General features: G+C 37.5%; 1 protein-coding gene across 1 annotated transcript in view; it reads left to right on the top strand.

The window, feature by feature from the left end:
• The window catches only part of LOC100373649 (ethanolamine-phosphate phospho-lyase-like), a 51,761-nt gene extending 26,079 nt beyond the window's left edge, over positions 1-25,682 (top strand). The window contains exons 7-12 of the mRNA XM_085493910.1: positions 1,470-1,552; positions 8,439-8,539; positions 11,122-11,252; positions 12,819-12,973; positions 21,414-21,503; positions 23,376-25,682. Of these exons, the coding sequence (XP_085350036.1) occupies positions 1,470-1,552; positions 8,439-8,539; positions 11,122-11,252; positions 12,819-12,973; positions 21,414-21,503; positions 23,376-23,649 (834 nt within the window). The 3' untranslated portion in view covers positions 23,650-25,682. The remainder of the gene's footprint in view (positions 1-1,469; positions 1,553-8,438; positions 8,540-11,121; positions 11,253-12,818; positions 12,974-21,413; positions 21,504-23,375) is intronic.
• Positions 25,683-26,369: the final 687 nt, after the last annotated feature.

The following is a 26,369-nucleotide window of genomic DNA, read 5'->3' as shown; positions in this document are numbered from 1 at the left end:
CTCACTTTAAATTTACTGTAAAACATGTCTTTTTCGTGAGCCTGTCTTTTTAGCGAATTTAGCGAGAACTGATATATAGGTACTACATGTGGATCTTTCTCAGATTTGTTCATTTTGTAATGATATCTTTAGTTCTCTAATTTTGGTGAATATTTTTGTCATTTTTGGTAAAAAGTGATATTTTCGACTTCTTGTTAAAAACCGCAAGTCCAATTGCTTTGATATTACATATATAGGTACTACATGTGGATCTTTCTCAGATTTGTTCATTTTGTAATGATATCTTTAGTTCTCTAATTTTGGTGAATATTTTTGTCATTTTTGGTAAAAAGTGATATTTTCGACTTCTTGTTAAAAACCAAAAGTTCAATTGCTTTGATATTACATATATAGATACTACATGTAGACCTTTCTCAGATTTGTTCATTTCGTGATGATATCTTCAATTCTCTAATTTTGGTGAATATTTTTGTCATTTTTGGTAGAAAGTGATATTTTCGACTTTTTGTTAAAAACCAAAAGTTCAATTGCTTTGATACTATACATATTGTTCATTTTCTAATGATGTCTTCAGTTCTTTAATTGAAATGTGCATTGCTAACAGCAGAGCTATCTCAGCCGAGAGGCTGCTTGTTGTCCTCCATTATACAATGAAACTAATCTTGAAGGAAAACACATTCACAACTCGGTGAGTGTCTAATTCTTACCAGTTCTTATACTGCAGTTAATTTCTAAACATTTTATGGTGTATATTGAGCAGGGGATGGTACCTCATGGTTTTGCAAAGTGTGTAGAAAAGCGCACTAATGCAAACATAAAATAACTGTGACGTGCACGTTACAGATTTTGGCATATGCCAAGAGTCAGGTTAAATTGGCATGTGCTGAAATGTGTTTGTGAACAGTCGGGCCGGAATAAAGTTGGGACCGAAACTCAACACTTTCCAAGATTTGCTGCCTGATTGCTTGGCACGAACTGAAATCACACTCTCAGTGATGAGCTTAAGAGACCATATACTGATTCATACTAGTATATCATGGTGATAGAGAGAGGTGCAGCTAGATATGGTTGGTTTCCTTTTAAAACTACCAGCCTGATTGCTGATAATGCAGTATTCTGAATGGATATGACAACAGAGTTGTTTATCATTAGGAAGAATACTGTAAAACATGTATTTTTAGCTAGCATGTTATTTTAGCTAATTTAGCTAATCTGTAATTTCGCTAATTCAAGATGCAGCTAATTTAACACAGTCTATTCTCACAGGGAGATAGTCGACACTTTAAGATTCTGTTAATTCATGCCAAGTGTCAAATCTGCTAAAATTGCATGCAGCTATTTCAACATGTTCTACAGTATGTGATAGACATAAAACAAATTTACATAATAACAATTAAGGTAGGACTATTACGGTAGCCAATGCATAGGTTGCATGATTTGCGACTTTTTCAATTTCGTATTTATTTTAGATTGCTGCCTTTATAACAGAGTCACTTCAAAGCTGTGCTGGACAGATTGTGCTTCCTCCAAACTACTTGAAAAATGTTTTCAGGTACTCACTTTAACACTTAATAACTGTCTTGTTGGTTAGTTGTTGACTGGCATTAGTTGGTTGGTAAGAGATTAAAGGAAATATCAAGCCAAACAACATAATGACCCCTCAAGAAAAAGTTCCACAGAAGTAGGGGAATGCAATTTACAGTTTTTCAAATCATTTTCTCAATTTCTGACAACAGATTCTATGATGTCATATTTTACCCATAATCCTTTGCTTGAGAATCAAGATGTCGGACTACATAAATTGATGAAAAGTTGAATATCTAGAGAATGAAAAGTGATATAAAAAAACTGTAACTTGCATGTTCTTACATTTGCTGAGCTCTTTTATCTGGGAGTATTATGTTGTTAGCCTTGACCTTCCCTTTAAGTACATGTATGTTTATGTCCTTTGTATGCTTATGTGTCAATGAAACTACTGTAAAATACTTTTTTTTCGCTTGGAATTATTTTTCGCTGATGAAATAATTCATTGAAAATGAAATCCAGCGAATATACCTTTTTTCCTATATTTTACATTCAACTTGTCAAAAATCAGTTAAAAAATAAATTTCATAAAAAAACACTCAAAAAGTCTTTTCAGCAAAAATAAATTCCAGCTAACATAAAGTATTTTACAGTACACCTCTTTTCATTATCTCTACATTCCAGCAAGTATTTAAATATCGTAAGTTGCTGCTTACTGCGTACATGGCAGGATGAAATGTAAAATGATCATTCCGATCCCTAGCCTAAAAAAAGACGAAACATGGCTTGAAAATATTGATCCTGAACTTAAAACATTCATAAAATTTCTACTTTTCAAAGTACTGGATATGTCTTTTCTCCAGTGAGACTTGTCGTAAATGTAAATTCGTCATGAAAACAATCTTGCTGTGGGTTATTCCGTTGGCTCGCATTGATTTTTATTCACTGTAATAATAAATATAGACAATCAAAATGGAAATTATTAAATGTGTCTAAACTTGAAAGCATTTGACTTGTTTGGGAGATTTGTTCAGACAAGTGACGACACTTTTAGGATTCTGGTATCACCTTGCAACAACTATCACCAATGATTATATCACATAGCCAATAACTGAATTGTACATTGTTCTGTAAGGCCTTAAGGTAGCGAGAAGGGAAATTTTCACTTTTTTCTTGATTTTTCAAAAATTGATAAAACGGTTACTTTAGACCTTGATACATCACCCCAGGTTTACAAAAGATCGAAATTGCGAAACAACGTTGCTCAAATTAGTGTTTTAAAACACTAGCAGAAAAGACTACAACTGCCGTTTCGTGGATATTTGCATAGTGTTTATCTTTGGAAGGAATTAAATGATAAAATCTTATCTGTATACTCTGTTGTTGACGATTCTGATATAACGGGTGATAAGCTTCCAGTTGCAAACAATGCGTGTTTATCTAACGTTCATTGTCAGCATTATTGTCAGTCGAGACTTCGTCGGAGAAACATTGTCATACAGTACTCATTTCGCCCAACCTTCCGCTTTTACATCGACCGCTTATCGCTTAATTTCCGACCACGCGGTCTTGTCCGACCGGAAACCGACCGCATTTTAATCGCGTTTTTTTTTTTCGCTCGCTCGCTTATTGAAAACATTGACCGCTCGCCCAAACACTGAAAACTGGCACATGGGTGGTCGAAATGGTGGTTTTGATAGTGAAGTGTGAACATACAACTAGTATTAACTATTATTACATTCTGAACGACACTTCAAATCTAATAGCTGTATTACACTTGTATCGTGAAAGCAACTGAACTGGGACCTCTTGTTACGTGTTTTGGGTGCTTGTTCTAGATGTGATATTTTTATTTTAATGAGACACATGCCCTGAAAAAATCGAACAGAGCTTGACATGTATGAATAATTTATTGGGCTTAAAAGAAAAACGTGTCAAATTTAGTTATAGCCATAACTATTTGGTGGCCAGTCGATGAACAATTCAATGTCCTTCAGGGCTGAAAATCATCGACCCTACTCTGGTTTACTTTATTTCACAACTTGCAGAGAAAACTGATTCGCGTGAGCTCTAATGTATCTTAGCCTAGTATTTTCTTTTTGAACTAAGGTCAAATTCCATCAGTTTGTCAAAATATATGTTTTTCAGCGAATAATTTTGAAGCCTGTGACAGCACAAACAACTATGTGAATCGACGCCGGTGATTGGATTGTACGACGACCCTTCAATTAGCGTCAAATATGCTTTGTTACAACATCATTGATTGGCTGAGAGTCACCTGATCGGAGCACGAACTGGGTCACAGAACCATATTTGTCCGTATTATCAACAGGACTTTGCAAAATAACCACACCCACATTTTCAATCTTTTTTAGCGCGGAAGTTGCCAACAAATGTAAAAAAAATCGTGAATTTCATGGATTTGAATAAAATAAGCAAGCGATTGATAAGGGTGATTATGAATATTTTCCCCGATGCTCTTCGAATTTTTATTTTTTTTATTTCAAGGTAAGAAATGGCTAGTTGAAGTTGCATCGTCTTCAATGCGGTTGTTTCACCGCGAACAACTCTAGCTCTGTTTTGGGCATGGTTTAGTTTTGCGATGTAAAATAAAATATATATTAAAATAATAATACTTGATTAATTATTTGGGGTTTCAGCCCACAAATTACGGACATGATCTCCATGAATTACGGTCAATGTTTGTCTTCTCTCGGCTGATTGTCACGGTGTTGATCGACGCCCTTCCTAAACTCAGTATGGAGAAACCAATGGGGATTGACATTCCAAACAAACAATCGAAATTATCAACGAAAGACGAGATTTTTCTAGATATTTACAGACATACTGTCACGACAAACATATGTATAATTAACAAATACACAAAGAGGTGTAATATTAGGTTTTATTTTAGGCTTAAAAATATTTTCTTTCACTCAGCCCATGCATGTAACTGCCATTTAGCTTTACGGTCCTTCAGCATCGGGGGGAAAACAACAATAATTATACAAAACACATTGCGAAGACTCAACAATCAGGAAAGAAACCCCAGACAACCATGTCGTACTTGTGTTGAAATACATTTTGTATTTCACGTCAGAATATTGTTTAAAATAAAATATTCAGTCCACGCCAAAATCGAGGTCAAAGGGTCAGGTTGCGTGCATATAATTATATATAGTTAAAACAAAAAGTATTTGAACTTTTGTCAGCTGTTCAACATCTATAAAAACCAGAAAGACAATTATAGACAATGTGAACCTCGGAAATTATTCTGTTAGTCCGAATTTTAAATGCGCGCGCGCGCGCGCGCGCGCGAGCGAGCAGGTGGGCGGTGATATTTCGGGGTTTGCGCGGTCGGAAAAAAAGCAGAAATTGTCGGGTTGAATTCAACAAGCGGTCGCAAAAGCGAGAGAAAAAGGTGATTGGAAAGCAGAAGCGGGCGGGAGGTTGTGCGAAAGGAGTACTGTAACTTTGCACAACTTTCTTTTAAATCGTTTTATTTTCCAAGTCAATATTCTATTTTACTAATACATTTTTTTCTAATGCAATGGCGAAGAAAAGAAAGAAAGCGTTGACAGACGAGGCAAAGAAAAATCTGCCACTCAGTGTCGCACTCTGACACAGCAATTTTTTTTCAAACATCGGCCATTTTGTTTCACCATGAAAACCGTTTTATTAGATGTCTTATCTGAGACACTTAAAGGATTAGCTTGTTTGTAAACTGTCAGCGTGTACAGTGGAACAGTAATGTTTGTCAGAAGAATATCCCTCGTTGTTCGTTTGCATAACAATGGAAAACCCGAACGTTCCTCGAGTACGGACTCAAATGCCAGCAGTTTTCTTCATTTTTCACGCTCGAGCTTGAAATTATTCATTATCTGACACTCTTTATGAGTTCTATGATATCAGTGGTTAATATGTTTGGCCTTTTTTAGTGTATATTTATAATAATGCAGCAAATCTACAGTGTTTTATTAACCAAAACTGTTTTTCGCATTTTTCTCGAGTTGAAGTTTTGATCGAGAACGACTCATTGGGACCGCCGCCAAATCAAGTGCGTTCGGACTAGGACATTCAAACTCGCAGTTATCGTTCAAAAGATAATGATGGTGCGAAATATGTCTGGGTTTTTAAAGAAAATGCTTTGTCACAGAATAATAGTCTGTTAAAGGTGCCAAGTATGAAATAATTTGGGGACAAAAAAACAAACCTGCATAGAAATCGGAATAATAGGTCTTTTGATTATCGGAGACGCATTTCAATGGACTTGATTACGGACAATGCATAACTTAAATTTCACCAGGAAATTCCGCAGTGTGCTCTCGCAATCGCGTACTTAGTCATTTTTACAAGGTTCGCCATTTTTGATGTCACGTGATAATTATGTAAACAATGTCTGTCCAGTTTGTGCGAACTTGGACCTCTATACTTAGTCTTTTGATAAATATAACCTAAATTACTGTTCTGAACGAGACAACAGACAGAGAATGTTTTATTTAAAAACGTCACAAAACCTTCTCGCTACCTTAACCATACTGAAAACTGACAGGAACAAAAAAAACACTAAAAAAAATTGAAGGTGGATAGGCCTTAATTTTGACCTCTGTGGTTGACGTCTATTCAATTCATAACATCATTTGGGTCTTTTTTTATGACATTGTATTTACTTGCTTGAATGTAGCAGTATAGGTTAATTTTTCATAAAAAGAAACAGTCTGTTCAGTACATAAATTCATTTTTGATATAGTGCCGTCTACCATTAAAATATAAAAATTACCCAATAGAAGTGTTTCATTTCTATATATTTTTCTATCACAATAATTTTTTAATTCGCAACAGGAGTGTTTTTTTTTTTAAGACCTTAGTCTGCTGCCATTCAAGTGATAAAAGAATGAATTATTTAACCAATATTTACTACCTACATGGAGGTGTATTTTGAACACAAATCAAATTTATAATAAAGAGACAAGTTGAGAAATTGTTTTCCAGATTCCTGCAAATCAGGGAATAATTACCAAACTGTCACAGTAACATTATGATAACAGCTGAGTGTTTTTCCATACAAGAATACTTAGCATACAGAACACATCATTATGCTAAGAATACAATCCTAGGGTATTTGAAACAGAAATTATCTCAAACTTTTGGTTCTGTGGCACATAATGACTGTAAAAGTTTGGTATTTTTGTTGAGATCTGAAAGAACAATCAATGTGTCTCTATATTGGTAAATTATTCACATTTATTTTATATGCCAGCTTACTATGGTCTGCACTATAGATATAGGATGTTTTGATGACAGTTTTTGAAACATACCTTTTACATCTACTTCTTTGCATGATTAGTGGAAACTAGGAATAATGCATGCCCTACAGTTGTTTGTAACTGTCAAGAGTTGATAAATATGCACTCCTTACACTTCAGGGGTTAACAAATGCCACATTCCAAGCCTTTGGACCACTAGATTTCACTATTGGACTATTGATTTTTAATAAAAAATGTAAGTCAGACTCATTGAAAACTGTAAATGTACTATGTGTCGTCACTAGCACATGCAATTTGCACATACAGAAAAAAAGTCGGGAGAGACAACAGTGACACTCAATGTCTGGAACTGTCGCCTGGCACAAAAAAAATATTTAAAAAAAACAAACAAACTGTAATTGGAACATCAGAATTTTACAGGTACTAACCATGGAAGTTATGCTAATAAATTTATTAAATTCATAAATTTGTATTATTAACAAATAGAAATTATGAAAATATTTGTAAATATGTCAATCTCTATTTGTATTAAGAAAATTAATTTCAAGAAAAAGCTGGTTTCATTTTGATGGTAGTGATTTATAACAATAACAATGATTCCATCACGGCGGAGAATGGTCTTGACGTGATAGACTGTTCTTGTCATCCAATTAGATGCCATGGGGGATTCATTATTGTTTGAATAACAGGGCAAGGATAAGATTATGTGCAATAATGGTTGTTGTGCCTATTATTTAAACAAACATTTTAATCTGAGCCCTGTTATGCAATACTGGGCAGTGCAGTGTTTTTTGTCCTGATTATATGTGTAGTGGCAACGTGAGGTTGTTTGGTAAGTGTGTCATGGGTGCATGTATTTCAGTTATGCATAGAACATTCAGAAGCAAATGACATAACTACGATTTCCTATCCTGAATACATCCTGGAGGTTTTGTTTAAATATCCCAGATACAATGTAAATGTGGGGAAACGTTGGGTATATGACCAAGTCAAACAGATTATTGTTTGTATGTTCATGCATTGACCACAAGCACTGCCCAGTTATCGTCTACAAGACTGCACATGGTGGATCCACTAACAAGAACTCCATGTTTAAATAATAAGCAGCACAAGTTTTTATAATTATAAAGTTTTCGGGCATATTTAGCTCCGCTGTCGACTTTGTCAAGCAGAGCATATTATACGAGTGATTGTCAATCGTCATCAGTGTCAACTTTTTACGTTTTCGACTTCTTCTTGATACTTGTTGTATATGTATCATGGGCAGACCTCTCTTAGATTTGTTCATTTCATGATGATATCTTTAATTTGATGAATATTTCTGGTAAAAAGTGATATTTTCGACTTGTTGAAAACTGCAAAGCCTCTAGCTCTCAGATTTGTTCATTTCAGGATGATATGTTCAATTTTAAGTGATTTTTTCAACTCCTTGTTTGATATTATACATATAGGTACCTCAGCTAGTCTCATCTCTCTCAGATTCTTTCTATTTCTAATAATATCTTTAGTTCTTTAATTTGAAATGTGCATTGCTGACAGCGGAGCTATCTCAGCCGACAGGCTGCTTGTTTAAGAAATTCTATTGTGCTTGTCACGTAACGTATCTATAAGTTTGTTGACTTTTATTTATGTGTCGATTCATTTCAGGTATGTACGTGATGCTGGAGGTGTATGCATAGCAGATGAAGTACAAGTTGGTTTTGGTAGAGTTGGTAGTAAATGGTGGGCTTATCAGTTACAAGGATCTGGTGAGTACTGTAAAATCTGCACACATTCGCACACATTCTTTTTGCCTTGCCCGTAGTGTAGTGTAAACTAAGGGGAAGGTATAGTAAGGGGAAGATTTTGGCGGCGTCATTGTTGTTGTTGTTGGCGTGACTTGTGGGTGCGATAACTCAAGTAATTTTTACACGATCAGTTTCAAATTTATATATGTTATAAACAAACATGCAAAGATGACCAAGTTCGATGTTGGTGCATTTTGGTTGCATAATTAATGAGACGGCTGTTGATTGGTTATCTCTTGTAGGCACAATAACACAGTCAAGTAATTTTTGCTTGATCGGTTTCAAATTTATATATGTTATAAACAAAGCTGGAAGGATAACCAAGTTCACTATTGGTGCACTTTACATGCATAATTAATGAGATATGGAGTAAAGATTGTTTCAGTTAAAACGTAATTGTTGTTTAATGTTTTGAAATTCAATCCTCCTAATCTGTATCAGGATTTATTGAGAAAATCCATGGTGTACCGGGGTAATAGTTGTTTTGAAATCCTTTGGAATTTTCCATTGTTGTATGATTATGTGTACATTATCATCATTAGAACCAGTGCCATCTTAAGTTCATTATAGAAAAATTTCTTTGTTTTTACTCTAGTTAATATTTGACCTTTGTGTGAAGTCACTATATGGTAATTAGATCTGTTCAAAGTTTATTTTCAAACACATTTGTCAGTTTATACTGTGAGCAGTAATCTTCTCAAATAGCTGCATTGGGTTAATTTTGTACAACTATGTGTGTCATTTCATTTCCATTGTGTGACTTGAGTACTAGTATGTTTTTCCATCTTATTATAATCAGGGCCATCTGGAGTTCATTATTAGAAAATGCCTTCTATTCATACTTTAGTTAACATTTGATCTTTGTAAGAAGTCATTGTTTTTATTATTATTTATTATTAATAGTATCAAAAGAATATTGTACTGATTGGTTAGATATGTTATAAATGGACTCCCTGGTGCTGGTTTACAAAACCTTGGACATGTTATCAAAATGTAATTATACAAGTATTAATACTTGCATTTGCAAGCTACATTCATACCAAATCAAAAACCCATCAAAGGCGGAAAAATAAAACACCATCTTGTTTGTCATGTGAATGGGAATCATTTATAATCCAGTTTAATAGTGCAGCATGGTTACAGAAATACATTAAAAGTACTGTTATGAAAAATTATGACCATGAGTTTCTTGTGAATATATTTGACATATTAGGAAAATATGACATAAACAGTAAAAATATGCCAGTAAATACTTTACAAAGTATATTTATGGGTATCTATAATAACACATATAAATCAAAACACTTTGCATATCAGAGTGTCAGACTGTTTCCTGTTTTACAACTTCCTATCACATATTCTACTAATAGTGAATCATTTTGTTTATCGCATTACTGTACCTAAATGGTTATTTTAGCTATCTGGAGAAAAATAAAATCAACAAAATCGATGGTAGCAGAACATCACAAAATCATCTCCCCCAAATGTATACCTTAGCGTGATCATTGGTAGTAAGAAATAAAAATTATGTTATAAAATTTCAAGAATTTAGGCAATTCTTGGTCTAAACTTAACCAGTTTGTATCAACTTTTCACTTGCGGCCAAGGTTTCAATAGTTTTGCTATGTTTGAACAATTGAGAACCAAAAATTCATCATTTCTGATATGTTTATTTAATAGAAACAGCATCCCCTCTGTTGCATTGTACCATTTTAATAGAAACCGCAGCTTCTAATACAGATTTTACAGTAATGTTACTAACTAATACTTATGATTGTTTGGTTTGATGTTGGTGTGTGGGGCTGGGGCTGGGTGTGCTGGGTGGGGTAGGGTAGCTAGGGTAAGGTAAAGTTAGGTGAGGTAAGGTAAGGTAAGGTAAGGTAAGGGTTAGTCAGGTCAGGTCAAAATCATAATGCTCACAAGCATGCTCAGTTGATTCAACACCAATGATTTTTGCTCACTGAACAGATGTCTGCGTATATACATACACAAATAATATATGTCATTCTGAATTCAGTCTATTTTAAAGACAACATTAGAAGAACTATTTAATCTTTGTCAAATTTGTGTCTTGTGTAATTAAAAATTGCATTCCTATGTGAGTCTACTATTCACCCATACAATGTATATGCTGTAATACACCAAGGTGAGTGTATATTAAAGATGCAGTATGGACGAAAACATATTTTTGTCAGTATTGTTGTTTGATACTCCATACACTAGCCAAAATTGGACTATGATTTATCATAAACAAAAAATATTGCATTTGCAGGGGATAGCAGTATTCATGAAATGAAAAATCAAATCCACTGATACATATCTGCAGTGATTTGTATTGTATGTACCAAAACGATCAGTGAACATGTGTATTCAAGAATTGTATTGTTTTATCCATTGTACAAATACTTGTACTTGTACATAGATGTGGACTACAAACACATTTTCAGGTCATGATAGTCCATTGTAGACTTCAATATACAGTTTCAAACAACATTATTAAAAACATTTTTTAATTAATAGTTGATAAATTGTTTATTTTTAAGATGCTGATATTATACCAGATATAATAACTCTGGGTAAACCAATGGGTAATGGACATCCTGTAGCTGCTGTTATCACGACTCGGGAATTATCAGAAAGTTTGTCTTCTACTGGTATGGAATATTTCAACACTGTGAGTATAACAGAATAGTGGTAGCTAGAATGATCTTACATTAAATGTTTTATGATAGAAATTCTAAAGATGCAATAAAATGTCGCATGGAGCTGTGATATCCATGCATTTCTATTGCTCTCTGTGTGAATGGTTGTACAGAGTTCCTACCCAGAAAATGTATAGCAGTATAAAAATGAAAATGAATGCAACCCAAATTACAAAAATGCTAACGAGTATTACTGTAAAATCTGTGTTAGAAGTAGCGGCTTCTATTATAATGGTACAATGCAACAGAAGGAATGCGGCTTTTATTAGAGCATCTACACATATGAGAAATGGTGAATTTTTGATTTTCAATTATTCAAAAAGAGTAGCTGCGACTTCTAATTCGGGATGCGGTTTCTAATAGAGATTTTACGGTACTATCCAGTATCGAGTATACATCAATAAATCAAATAGTCCCTATACAAGTGTACACATCAGTGTATATGCAAAGCAAAGGAACTATGTGATTCATTTCCATCACTGTCCCGCACATTCTAACCATTTGCGGTTTTTGTCAGTGTTTTATTGTTATCAAATGATTAGAGACAGTATTAAAGAGTGGGTCCTACTTGCATGGTTGTGGCACTGCATGTCAAGGCTGTGTTTTGGGCTGCCTAGTACCATATTGCTAGTGTGTACTATTGAAATTTTGCAATTTTGAAAGAAAATTTAGCTATACAAATGCTAAAAAAACATCAATAAAAACTAAAAGAAAATTTACAAGTCTTTTTTGGTTTCTGTTGTCATTATACATACCACATACCTCTATAGTTAATAAAACCAAAACAAAATTTACAAGTCTTTTTGTGGTTTCTGTTGTCATTATACATACCACATAACTTTTCACTCTTCATGTCGTAGTCATTGTAACATAAAGCCACATGGCTGCCCAGCCTAAAGGGCTTATATAATTATGATTATATTTTTATTAGAGTAATCCCCAACAATAAACCAAGAGTATTCATCAAATTAAATGATCAGATTTAAATCATATATGTAACTATATTGAATGTATATAATAAAATTAAATACTAATCCTGCTGCAAGTGCATTTCCAGTTTGTAAACAAGTGGTCAAAATATGGCCTGATTTGTTAGAGCTGAGCTGTAACAGTGCTCTGGACTGGGGTTCTTGTTTGGATGGTTGGGGCCTTGTCGGGGCTCAGTCCTATCAAAATTCAACTGCAAAGGTTTATTGGAGCTGAACTCAAATTAAATACTAATCCTGTTGCGAGCGTATTTCCAGTTTGTGTTTGTAAACAAGTGGTCAAAATATGGCCTTATTCGTTAGAGCTGAGCTATAACAGTGCTCTGGACTGGGGTTCTTGTTTAGATGGTTGGTGCCTCGTCGGGCTAAGTTCTATCGAAATTCAACCCCAAAGGTTTATTGGATCTGAACTCTGCTCACGCTAATCATGTTTATATGGCCATTTTTGCTGGCTCAAGCCTGTTCTAGCTGTTGGGCTCTAATAAAATGCAATTAGGTGAACAAGGTGCATTGGTTTGTTTAATACTTGCTTATCTAATGTTTGTTTGACAGTATGGAGGCAATCCAGTCTCTTGTGCTATTGGTTTGTCTGTGATTCATGCCATAGAGAAAGACAATCTCAGAGAAAATGCTGTGAAAGTTGGAAAGGTTTTATTAGATGGATTTACTGAACTTGCAAAGAAGCATAAAATAATTGGAGATGTCAGGTAATATTTTGAATTCTGTAGGCTTGTCTTACTTGAATGTGAATACTTGTAAGTGTATTTTTATTTTGCAGTAGTTTATGGTGTAATTCTGCTTACATGTGTCACAGGAATGTGATCAACTTTATAGCCACAATGAAATAACAGCTGATTTTTAAACTCCTGAACTGATTCTGAACCCTCCTCCAATTCACCAACCCCTTATCTGTTTCTACTGAGACTATATGCATACCCTGAACCCTCCTCCAATTCACCAACCCCTTATCTGTTTCTGCTGAGACTATATGCATACCCTGAACCCTCCTCCAATTCACCAACCCCTTATCTGTTTCTACTGAGACTATATGCATACCCTGAACCCTCCTCCAATTCACCAACCCCTTATCTGTTTCTGCTGAGACTATATGCATACCCTGAACCCTCCTCCAATTCACCAACCCCTTATCTGTTTCTACTGAGACTATATGCATACCCTGAATCCTCCTCCAATTCACCAACCCCTTATCTGTTTCTACTGAGACTATATGCATACCCTGAACCCTCCTCCAATTCACCAACCCCTTATCTGTTTCTACTGAGACTATATGCATACCCTGAATCCTCTTCCAATTCACCAACCCCTCATCTGTTTCTACTGAGACTATATGCATACCCTGAACCCTCTTCCAATTCACCAACCCCTCATCTGTTTCTACTGAGACTATATGCATACCCTGAATCCTCTTCCAATTCACCAACCCCTCATCTGTTTCTACTGAGACTATATGCATACCCTGAATACCCTGAATCCTCTTCCAATTCACCAACCCCTCATCTGTTTCTACTGAGACTATATGCATACCCTGAATCCTCTTCCAATTCACCAACCCCTCATCTGTTTCTACTGAGACTATATGCATACCCTGAATCCTCTTCCAATTCACCAACCCCTTATCTGTTTCTACTGAGACTATATGCATACCCTGAATCCTCCTCCAATTCACCAACCCCTCATCTGTTTCTACTGAGACTATATGCATAACCTGAATCCTCCTCCAATTCACCAACCCCTTATCTGTTTCTACTGAGACTATGTGCATACCCTGAACCCTCCTCCAATTCACCAACCCCTCATCTGTTTCTACTGAGACTATATGCATACCCTGAATCCTCTTCCAATTCACCAACCCCTCATCTGTTTCTACTGAGACTATATGCATACCCTGAATCCTCCTCCAATTCACCAACCCCTTATCTGTTTCTACTGAGACTATATGCATACCCTGAATCCTCTTCCAATTCACCAACCCCTCATCTGTTTCTACTGAGACTATATGCATACCCTGAACCCTCTTCCAATTCACCAACCCCTCATCTGTTTCTACTGAGACTATATGCATACCCTGAATCCTCTTCCAATTCACCAACCCCTCATCTGTTTCTACTGAGACTATATGCATACCCTGAATCCTCTTCCAATTCACCAACCCCTCATCTGTTTCTACTGAGACTATATGCATACCCTGAATCCTCTTCCAATTCACCAACCCCTCATCTGTTTCTACTGAGACTATATGCATACCCTGAATCCTCCAATTCACCAACCCCTTATCTGTTTCTACTGAGACTATATGCATACCCTGAACCCTCCTCCAATTCACCAACCCCTTATCTGTTTCTACTGAGACTATATGCATACCTTGAACCCTCTTCCAATTCACCAACCCCTTATCTGTTTCTACTGAGACTATATGCATACCTTGAACCCTCTTCCAATTCACCAACCCCTTATCTGTTTCTACTGAGACTATGTGCATACCCTGAACCCTCCTCCAATTCACCAACCCCTCATCTGTTTCTACTGAGACTATATGCATACCCTGAATCCTCTTCCAATTCACCAACCCCTTATCTGTTTCTACTGAGACTATATGCATACCCTGAACCCTCCTCCAATTCACCAACCCCTTATCTGTTTCTGCTGAGACTATATGCATACCCTGAACCCTCCTCCAATTCACCAACCCCTTATCTGTTTCTACTGAGACTATATGCATACCCTGAACCCTCTTCCAATTCACCAACCCCTTATCTGTTTCTACTGAGACTATATGCATACCCTGAATCCTCTTCCAATTCACCAACCCCTCATCTGTTTCTACTGAGACTATATGCATACCCTGAACCCTCCTCCAATTCACCAACCCCTTATCTGTTTCTACTGAGACTATATGCATACCCTGAACCCTCCTCCAATTCACCAACCCCTTATCTGTTTCTACTGAGACTATATGCATACCCTGAACCCTCCTCCAATTCACCAACCCCTCATCTGTTTCTACTGAGACTATATGCATACCCTGAACCCTCTTCCAATTCACCAACCCCTCATCTGTTTCTACTGAGACTATATGCATACCCTGAATCCTCTTCCAATTCACCAACCCCTCATCTGTTTCTACTGAGACTATATGCATACCCTGAATACCCTGAATCCTCTTCCAATTCACCAACCCCTCATCTGTTTCTACTGAGACTATATGCATACCCTGAATCCTCTTCCAATTCACCAACCCCTCATCTGTTTCTACTGAGACTATATGCATACCCTGAATCCTCTTCCAATTCACCAACCCCTTATCTGTTTCTACTGAGACTATATGCATACCCTGAATCCTCCTCCAATTCACCAACCCCTCATCTGTTTCTACTGAGACTATATGCATAACCTGAATCCTCCTCCAATTCACCAACCCCTTATCTGTTTCTACTGAGACTATGTGCATACCCTGAACCCTCCTCCAATTCACCAACCCCTCATCTGTTTCTACTGAGACTATATGCATACCCTGAATCCTCTTCCAATTCACCAACCCCTCATCTGTTTCTACTGAGACTATATGCATACCCTGAATCCTCCTCCAATTCACCAACCCCTTATCTGTTTCTACTGAGACTATATGCATACCCTGAATCCTCTTCCAATTCACCAACCCCTCATCTGTTTCTACTGAGACTATATGCATACCCTGAACCCTCTTCCAATTCACCAACCCCTCATCTGTTTCTACTGAGACTATATGCATACCCTGAATCCTCTTCCAATTCACCAACCCCTCATCTGTTTCTACTGAGACTATATGCATACCCTGAATCCTCTTCCAATTCACCAACCCCTCATCTGTTTCTACTGAGACTATATGCATACCCTGAATCCTCTTCCAATTCACCAACCCCTCATCTGTTTCTACTGAGACTATATGCATACCCTGAATCCTCCAATTCACCAACCCCTTATCTGTTTCTACTGAGACTATATGCATACCCTGAACCCTCCTCCAATTCACCAACCCCTTATCTGTTTCTACTGAGACTATATGCATACCTTGAACCCTCTTCCAATTCACCAACCCCTTATCTGTTTCTACTGAGACTATATGCATACCTTGAACCCTCTTCCAATTCACCAACCCCTTATCTGTTTCTACTGAGACTATGTGCATACCCTGAACCCTCCTCCAATTCACCAACCCCTCATCTGTTTCTACTGAGACTATATGCATACCCTGAATCCTCTTCCAATTCACCAACCCCTTATCTGTTTCTACTGAGACTATATGCATACCCTGAACCCTCCTCCAATTCACCAACCCCTTATCTGTTTCTGCTGAGACTATATGCATACCCTGAACCCTCCTCCAATTCACCAACCCCTTATCTGTTTCTACTGAGACTATATGCATACCCTGAACCCTCTTCCAATTCACCAACCCCTTATCTGTTTCTACTGAGACTATATGCATACCCTGAATCCTCTTCCAATTCACCAACCCCTCATCTGTTTCTACTGAGACTATATGCATACCCTGAACCCTCCTCCAATTCACCAACCCCTTATCTGTTTCTACTGAGACTATATGCATACCCTGAACCCTCCTCCAATTCACCAACCCCTTATCTGTTTCTACTGAGACTATATGCATACCCTGAACCCTCCTCCAATTCACCAACCCTTTATCTGTTTCTACTGAGACTATATGCATACCCTGAATCCTCCTCCAATACACCAACCCCTTATCTGTTTCTACTGAGACTATATGCATACCCTGAACCTTCCTCCAATTCACCAACCCCTTATTTGTTTCTGCTGAGACTATATGCATACCCTGAATCCTCCTCCAATTCACCAACCCCTTATCTGTTTCTACTAAGACTATGTGCATACCCTGAACCCTCTTCCAATTCACCAACCCCTTATCTGTTTCTACTGAGACTATATGCATACCCTGAATCCTCCTCCAATTCACCAACCCCTTATCTGTTTCTACTGAGACTACATGTATATGCATACCCTGAACCCTCCTCCACTTCACCAACCCCTTATCTGTTTCTACTGAGACTATATGCATACCCTGAACCCTCCTCCAATTCACCAACCCCTTATCTGTTTCTACTGAGACTATATGCATACCCTGAACCCTCCTCCAATTCACCAACCCTTTATCTGTTTCTACTGAGACTATATGCATACCCTGAATCCTCCTCCAATACACCAACCCCTTATCTGTTTCTACTGAGACTATATGCATACCCTGAACCCTCCTCCAATTCACCAACCCCTTATTTGTTTCTGCTGAGACTATATGCATACCCTGAATCCTCCTCCAATTCACCAACCCCTTATCTGTTTCTACTGAGACTATGTGCATACCCTGAATCCTCTTCCAATTCACCAACCCCTTATCTGTTTCTACTGAGACTATATGCATACCCTGAACCCTCCTCCAATTCACCAACCCCTCATCTGTTTCTACTGAGACTATATGCATACCCTGAACCCTCCTCCAATTCATCAACCCCTTACAATGTATCTGTTTCTACTGAGACTATGTGCATACCCTGAATCCTCTTCCAATTCACCAACCCCTCATCTGTTTCTACTGAGACTATATGCATACCCTGAATCCTCCTCCAATTCACCAACCCCTTATCTGTTTCTACTGAGACTATATGCATACCCTGAATCCTCCTCCAATTCACCAACCCCTTATCTGTTTCTACTGAGACTATATGCATACCCTGAACTCTCCTCCAATTCACCAACCCCTCATCTGTTTCTACTGAGACTATATGCATACCCTGAACCCTCCTCCAATTCACCAACCCCTTACAATGTATCTGTTTCTACTGAGACTATGTGCATACCCTGAATCCTCTTCCAATTCACCAACCCCTCATCTGTTTCTACTGAGACTATATGCATACCCTGAATCCTCTTCCAATTCACCAACCCCTTATCTGTTTCTACTGAGACTATATGCATACCCTGAATCCTCCTCCAATTCACCAACCCCTTATCTGTTTCTGCTGAGACTATATGCATACCCTGAACCCTCCTCCAATTCACCAACCCCTTATCTGTTTCTGCTGAGACTATATGCATACCCTGAACCCTCCTCCAATTCACCAACCCCTTATCTGTTTCTACTGAGACTATATGCATACCCTGAATCCTCCTCCAATACACCAACCCCTTATCTGTTTCTACTGAGACTATATGCATACCCTGAACCCTCTTCCAATTCACCAACCCCTTATCTGTTTCTACTGAGACTATATGCATACCTTGAATCCTCCTCCAATTCACCAACCCCTTATCTGTTTCTACTGAGACTACATGTATATGCATACCCTGAACCCTCCTCCAATTCACCAACCCCTTATCTGTTTCTACTGAGACTATATGCATACCCTGAACCCTCCTCCAATTCACCAACCCCTTATCTGTTTCTACTGAGACTATATGCATACCCTGAACCCTCCTCCAATTCACCAACCCTTTATCTGTTTCTACTGAGACTATATGCATACCCTGAATCCTCCTCCAATACACCAACCCCTTATCTGTTTCTACTGAGACTATATGCATACCCTGAACCTTCCTCCAATTCACCAACCCCTTATTTGTTTCTGCTGAGACTATATGCATACCCTGAATCCTCCTCCAATTCACCAACCCCTTATCTGTTTCTACTGAGACTATGTGCATACCCTGAACCCTCTTCCAATTCACCAACCCCTTATCTGTTTCTACTGAGACTATATGCATACCCTGAATCCTCCTCCAATTCACCAACCCCTTATCTGTTTCTACTGAGACTACATGTATATGCATACCCTGAACCCTCCTCCACTTCACCAACCCCTTATCTGTTTCTACTGAGACTATATGCATACCCTGAACCCTCCTCCAATTCACCAACCCCTTATCTGTTTCTACTGAGACTATATGCATACCCTGAACCCTCCTCCAATTCACCAACCCCTTATCTGTTTCTACTGAGACTATGTGCATACCCTGAATCCTCTTCCAATTCACCAACCCCTTATCTGTTTCTACTGAGACTATATGCATACCCTGAACCCTCCTCCAATTCACCAACCCCTCATCTGTTTCTACTGAGACTATATGCATACCCTGAATCCTCCTCCAATACACCAACCCCTTATCTGTTTCTACTGAGACTATATGCATACCCTGAACCCTCCTCCAATTCACCAACCCCTTATTTGTTTCTGCTGAGACTATATGCATACCCTGAATCCTCCTCCAATTCACCAACCCCTTATCTGTTTCTACTGAGACTATGTGCATACCCTGAATCCTCTTCCAATTCACCAACCCCTTATCTGTTTCTACTGAGACTATATGCATACCCTGAACCCTCCTCCAATTCACCAACCCCTCATCTGTTTCTACTGAGACTATATGCATACCCTGAACCCTCCTCCAATTCACCAACCCCTTACAATGTATCTGTTTCTACTGAGACTATGTGCATACCCTGAATCCTCTTCCAATTCACCAACCCCTCATCTGTTTCTACTGAGACTATATGCATACCCTGAATCCTCCTCCAATTCACCAACCCCTTATCTGTTTCTACTGAGACTATATGCATACCCTGAATCCTCCTCCAATTCACCAACCCCTTATCTGTTTCTACTGAGACTATATGCATACCCTGAACCCTCCTCCAATTCACCAACCCCTCATCTGTTTCTACTGAGACTATATGCATACCCTGAACCCTCCTCCAATTCACCAACCCCTTACAATGTATCTGTTTCTACTGAGACTATGTGCATACCCTGAATCCTCTTCCAATTCACCAACCCCTCATCTGTTTCTACTGAGACTATATGCATACCCTGAATCCTCCTCCAATTCACCAACCCCTCATCTGTTTCTACTGAGACTATATGCATACCCTGAATCCTCCTCCAATTCACCAACCCCTTATCTGTTTCTACTGAGACTATATGCATACCCTGAATCCTCTTCCAATTCACCAACCCCTTATCTGTTTCTACTGAGACTATATGCATACCCTGAACCCTCTTCCAATTCACCAACCCCTTATCTGTTTCTGCTGAGACTATATGCATACCCTGAATCCTCCTCCAATTCACCAACCCTTTATCTGTTTCTACTGAGACTATATGCATACCCTGAATCCTCCTCCAATTCACCAACCCCTTATCTGTTTCTACTGAGACTATATGCATACCCTGAATCCTCTTCCAATTCACCAACCCCTTATCTGTTTCTGCTGAGACTATATGCATACCCTGAATCCTCCTCCAATTCACCAACCCCTTATCTGTTTCTACTGAGACTATGTGCATACCCTGAATCCTCTTCCAATTCACCAACCCCTTATCTGTTTCTACTGAGACTATATGCATACCCTGAATCCTCCTCCAATTCACCAACCCCTTATCTGTTTCTACTGAGACTATATGCATACCCTGAATCCTCCTCCAATTCACCAACCCCTTATCTGTTTCTACTGAGACTATATGCATACCCTGAATCCTCTTCCAATTCACCAACCCCTTATCTGTTTCTACTGAGACTATATGCATACCCTGAACCCTCCTCCAATTCACCAACCCCTTATCTGTTTCTACTGAGACTATATGCATACCCTGAATCCTCCTCCAATTCACCAACCCCTTATCTGTTTCTACTGAGACTATATGCATACCCTGAACCCTCTTCCAATTCACCAACCCCTCATCTGTTTCTACTGAGACTATATGCATACCCTGAATTCTCTTCCAATTCACCAACCCCTCATCTGTTTCTACTGAGACTATATGCATACCCTGAATCCTCTTCCAATTCACCAACCCCTCATCTGTTTCTACTGAGACTATATGCATACCCTGAACCCTCCTCCAATTCACCAACCCCTTATCTGTTTCTACTGAGACTATATGCATACCCTGAATCCTCCTCCAATTCACCAACCCTTTATCTGTTTCTACTGAGACTATATGCATACCCTGAACCCTCCTCCAATTCACCAACCCTTCGTCAGTTTCTACAAAGTCTATAACCATAATTCTACTCTCCACATGTTTGATTGGTACTATGTATTTATATTTTTTTAAACAGAGGTGCTGGCTTGTTTGTTGGTGTAGAGTTTGTCAAAGATAGAGACAGTCGAGAGCCAGCCACTGCTGAAGCCCAGCATATTATATACAGGTAGGAGTTGCAGTCATTTATTATTTCTACTCTGAGATCTCTTTGGCAGTCGTGACATTTAGTGTGGTATGGTAAATATCATAATATTCATGTTAAATGTCATCATTTTATGTAGTAATGTTTATATTTTAACAATTGTATGCAGAGAATAACAAATCGTGTGGTGGTACCGCTTTTATTACAATTTATCTCGATGTTATTAATATTGCTCACACAAGACTCCAACTTGACTCCTATATGTTGCTAATATTCAAGATAAGCACAATACCTTGAAATCACGATCGTCCAAATCGCAGTTTCGCTAGCTTGAAGTAAATATACCGGTACATAATGAATGGCGACAATCAATAAGCACTGTCATGATGCGCTAGTACACCAAATAAATACTTACCGTACATGTTGTTGCTGATGACTATTGTGGACTGTGTTCATGTATTTTCATGTAATTTTTGCAATTTGCTCTATTGGGAAGGAACCGACTGTACATTTGTCACATGACTATGTTTACTAAAATAGGATGGATGATTGATTGACAACCAGCTCATTAGTATTACAACTAGTTTTTGGATACTGTAAAGGGATTAATTATTCACTGGGTTTTAATTTTGCTTATTTCGCTGACTGGAAAATACGCTAAATTAAAACCCAGTGAATATGTAAAATTTAGCATAGAACACATTATCTAAATGGCATCTTGAATTTTTAAGGTGAATGTTCTGGCGAAGCACTTCGCTATCACCTTGAAGTATTTCATTAGAACTATGTGTATGTGACAATGCCCTCAGTTAAGAATCAATTTACCAACAGCCAATCATATTGCTTCTTTCTTCAACGTGCTTGGCCAAGCTATTAAATTCTTCACGAGACGCCCCACGCTGCTATTTAAGACGCGCTCCACTCTAGCATGTATTTCTATGGGCTCTGTGCGAGCTGCTGTGAAGTACCGGTCGAAAAGCCGGTGAAAACAGATAAATTTGACAAAACAGCACGACCTTAACTTTGAAGAAATCCTAAACAACCAAATTTAAATATGTTGCATATGTAGGGGTAATCTTGTTACACTGTTCAGGGGTGTCAACGACCATCTCAAAATACCGTTTTCTGAGAATTTATTGGCCTTTGTTTTCACCATGGTTGCCAGGCGGTGAAAATGCCTGACCCGAGAATAAATTTCGCTGCGCACAGTGGAAGCTGTGTTGGCTTGGATGTCAAAGCAATACAGCGACGATATCCATACATCATGCAACTCACTGATATTCAGACTAAAGCTATTCAAACTATACTTAGTGCCGTGTCTGATGTGTTCGTTTTTAGTCGCACTGGAAATAGTAAATCCTTATGTTATTATGCTTTACCGGCCTTGCGACCATCGAGCGGTGTAATAGTGTTGTCACCACTGTTGAGTATTACCGAAGACATCAGAAATGCAAAGCTCCAGCTGTTTCTGGCAGTCATTGTAACAAAGCTTTCTATTGGTCGGTAAACTTTCTATCGCTCAACCACGTGACATACAGTTATGAATAGAATTACCGCACAGTGTTTTAGAGGGAGGAATATTCGAACGGAACAACACCGTGCAGGAGGACTATGGTAAAACTGTGAATTTAAAACCCACTGAATATGCCTGAAATGTTAAATCAGCGAAATTCAACCCAGTGAAAATTAGTCATTTTAAAGTATGCGATAGCATTGGAATGAATGATCTGTGGTACAAGTATGCTTTTATTTCAACAAGTGGTAACATTGTACATCACAGTGACTGAGCTGCTTTAATCATTTGATTTATTTCTAATTTCAGTCTTGTTAGTTGTTAATACAGATCAATAAAATCTATAGTGACTAATAATTACATAATGTTGTTGTTTTCAATAGATTAAAAGAAAATTACATCATTGTGAGTGCCGATGGTCCAGATAGGAATATTCTTAAGTTGAAACCTCCTATGTGTTTTTCTGAAGAAGATGCCGTGTTTTTAATGAAGAATGTGGATGCTGTGTTGACTGAGATATCAGAATCGGATATGAATAAAGATTTTATGAAGGACCATCACCTGGTCTCCCAAAGTCAGAATAATGATCTGAATGGGCTAGATCTCTCACTTCCTAGTGAACCAGCCAAAAAGAAAAGTAAAAATGATAATTTGTAGTGATAGATTATTGGTGCATGATTTTATGATATTGATAATTGTTTAGATATCTTGTCAGAGTTGAAGTTATCAAAATTCAGTTTACGAAATATTTCAATTTATTCCCCACAGATAAACATTAACCCTTTGTCGCCAAACGCATGGATCACAAAATAAACCCACATAATTAACATTATTTTAATCATTTAAAGATAATAGAAAATTATGTCCGTTATGTAAAGTATGTTACAGCATGCCATAATTTTGCGGTATTTTACAGGGTATTTTCATTCTACTATATAAGTAAATGCGAATTCCAAATATGGAATGATTACACGCGTAAGCGTCCTCGAATCTGGCCACCAAGATTTGACCGGACTCCACACAAAGAAGTTCGCTGATTCTGTTCTAAACATTTAGGGTTTCGGCATTCCCATGATATATCCTTGGAAGGAAAAGATGTATAATAATAGGGTTATTATGAGGATACCTCAAAGTATGCACTCAGACAGTACGCTGTCACATCGATACTGCCGCTGTACTGTCTTCGTGCATACTTTGAGGTATCCTCGTAATAACTTCATATTGTGTTGCTGCAAATGTATGATGGGAAAATGATGTGTTCCAAAGGTTAGATATTAATGTACAGGGTGTAGAAACGTGTCACAAATATATGCTTAGAGTTAAACTATTCTAAGGATAGTGTGCTCTTTAGTCATTTTATGGTTTGTGCAGTGAAGCCAAATGTGAGTGGGTATAATCATACACCTTTGTTAAGATTACTTGTGAGCCACAGCAATTAGAAACATAGCTGAATTCAGGAAAAATATTTACACTAATTTCAATAGGTCATTTACATGTGTACATGACCTCCAAATGTCACACTTACCGGTACTTGTACTTTTGCAAGTATAAAAATAAAAAAATTTGTTTATTTTAAATCACTGATATTTTGGCAGAATTTCTGAAACTTGACTAATTGTTACAAGCTGCTTAAGTGAAATAAAAAGCTGTATATTTGATACATGTATGCAAAAGTACCAGGATGTGTGACCTTTAGGGGGTCATGAAAGTGGCCTATTCATTATTTTACATAATAGTAGCCAATCTGATTAAACTCTGATGTAGTTAGGGGCTCTGGTTGGTTTTAATCTGCTGCTGGTGTACATGCCTTTACATCTGATAAACAACCTTTGCACATCGTGTTTGACATGATTTGTCAACCAATTAGTAGAAGGCGTGTGCCTTCCTAAAACAGGCTGTGTTGTTCTAGTAAGCCACCTCATTGTCTGCTGACCGTGTGATACTTGAACACGATTTGCTCAGGTAGTGAGGTCAGGTGTAGTAAGGGGGGAGGAATTAACATTGAAGGCCATAAACCCGGTGATCATATCTTTCACCTACACTGGATTCCTTCAGATTGAATAGTACCAAGTCTACAATAAAGCTTTTGAAAGGATCTTGGATTGCGATTTTAAGGCAGTCTTTGATTTTCTGTTTATAACGGGTATAATACAGTAAACACCGACAGACTTGACTGTCTATTATTATTATACTAATATTAAGTGGTAAATAACACTGCTGTCATTAGGAATGGCTAAGCAAATATCTTAACTGATTGTTAATCAACTTTTTTTCTTTTGATTTCCTCAAAATTAAGTTTCATGTTACCATGTATCTTGGGTTGTTGAAAACTATGATTATATTTACTCCTGATTGCAATACAGAGTTGTAAACTAGTTGGATTTAAGTGCATGAAACATTATCTACTGTAAAATACTTCATTTTCACTTGAAATTAAATTTTGCTATTTTCAGTGAAAATTAATTCCACTAAAAATGAAGTACTTCAGTGGGTGACTCTAAGTTATTGAATTTAGCTCTTAGGAGCTGTCTGATTATTTCCAATGGAAATGAGAAATTTGGAGTATATGTTTGTGGTACTCATTTTATTTAATAGATTTTTAATTGAAGTAATGGAAAGCTGGACTTTTAGAAGAAATATTTTGATTGTTTTGTTGACAATAAATGAATATATCATTTTAACGATATAAATGTCTGTCTTTTTTTGCAGATCTGTCAACCCAGACATCAACTTCATTTTTGTGGTCGTAATATAAAAATTGCCCCCTTTCAAGAATGTTAATTAGTCCCCGTTTAGGCGTGGTGTGAAAGGCGACTATTATTTCTGGTTTCCTTCCGTCCACCCCCCTTTATGTCTCCAACATTTTCTCAGAAATTCTGCAGCAGATATCAATAAAAATTGGCAGTTGATGAACAAGTCTCTGTTGAATATGCACATAATTTTTGTTTCCAGATCTGAAAATCCTATGTGGGTCTTTTTCAAGATTTTCATCCAAAATTACCTCTCCCTACTGCACTGAGAGAACAACTGAGCATGCTCAGAATAAATAATTAGCTTAGATTGTAATGCTCCCTGTTGGTGCAGCTAAATCTCCACTATAGAGGGCGCTATTGTCATGTACAGATATCAAATCATGGACAAAGAAGTCTGAATTGCACCTAAAGCTATTCCATTTGAGATAGCATCAGTAAAGCTGCATGTCTGAAAGTTTGTTTTGTACGACTAATTGTGGGTATTGACTGGGCTATGTAATATGCAATTATTTGACAAACTTGAAATGTAATTGCAGAAAAATGAATACCAACCAGTGGGCGGCCAAGTAATTTAAAATGATCTTAATTTAATGAGTAGTGTGGTCATTTAATTTTATTTTCCAA

This window comes from Saccoglossus kowalevskii, chromosome 19 (assembly GCF_978046115.1).
Source record: "Saccoglossus kowalevskii chromosome 19, keSacKowa6.1, whole genome shotgun sequence".
NCBI lineage: Eukaryota > Metazoa > Hemichordata > Enteropneusta > Harrimaniidae > Saccoglossus > Saccoglossus kowalevskii.
Note: the sequence above shows the minus strand (reverse complement) of the source record. Positions and strands in the feature narration are given on the sequence as shown.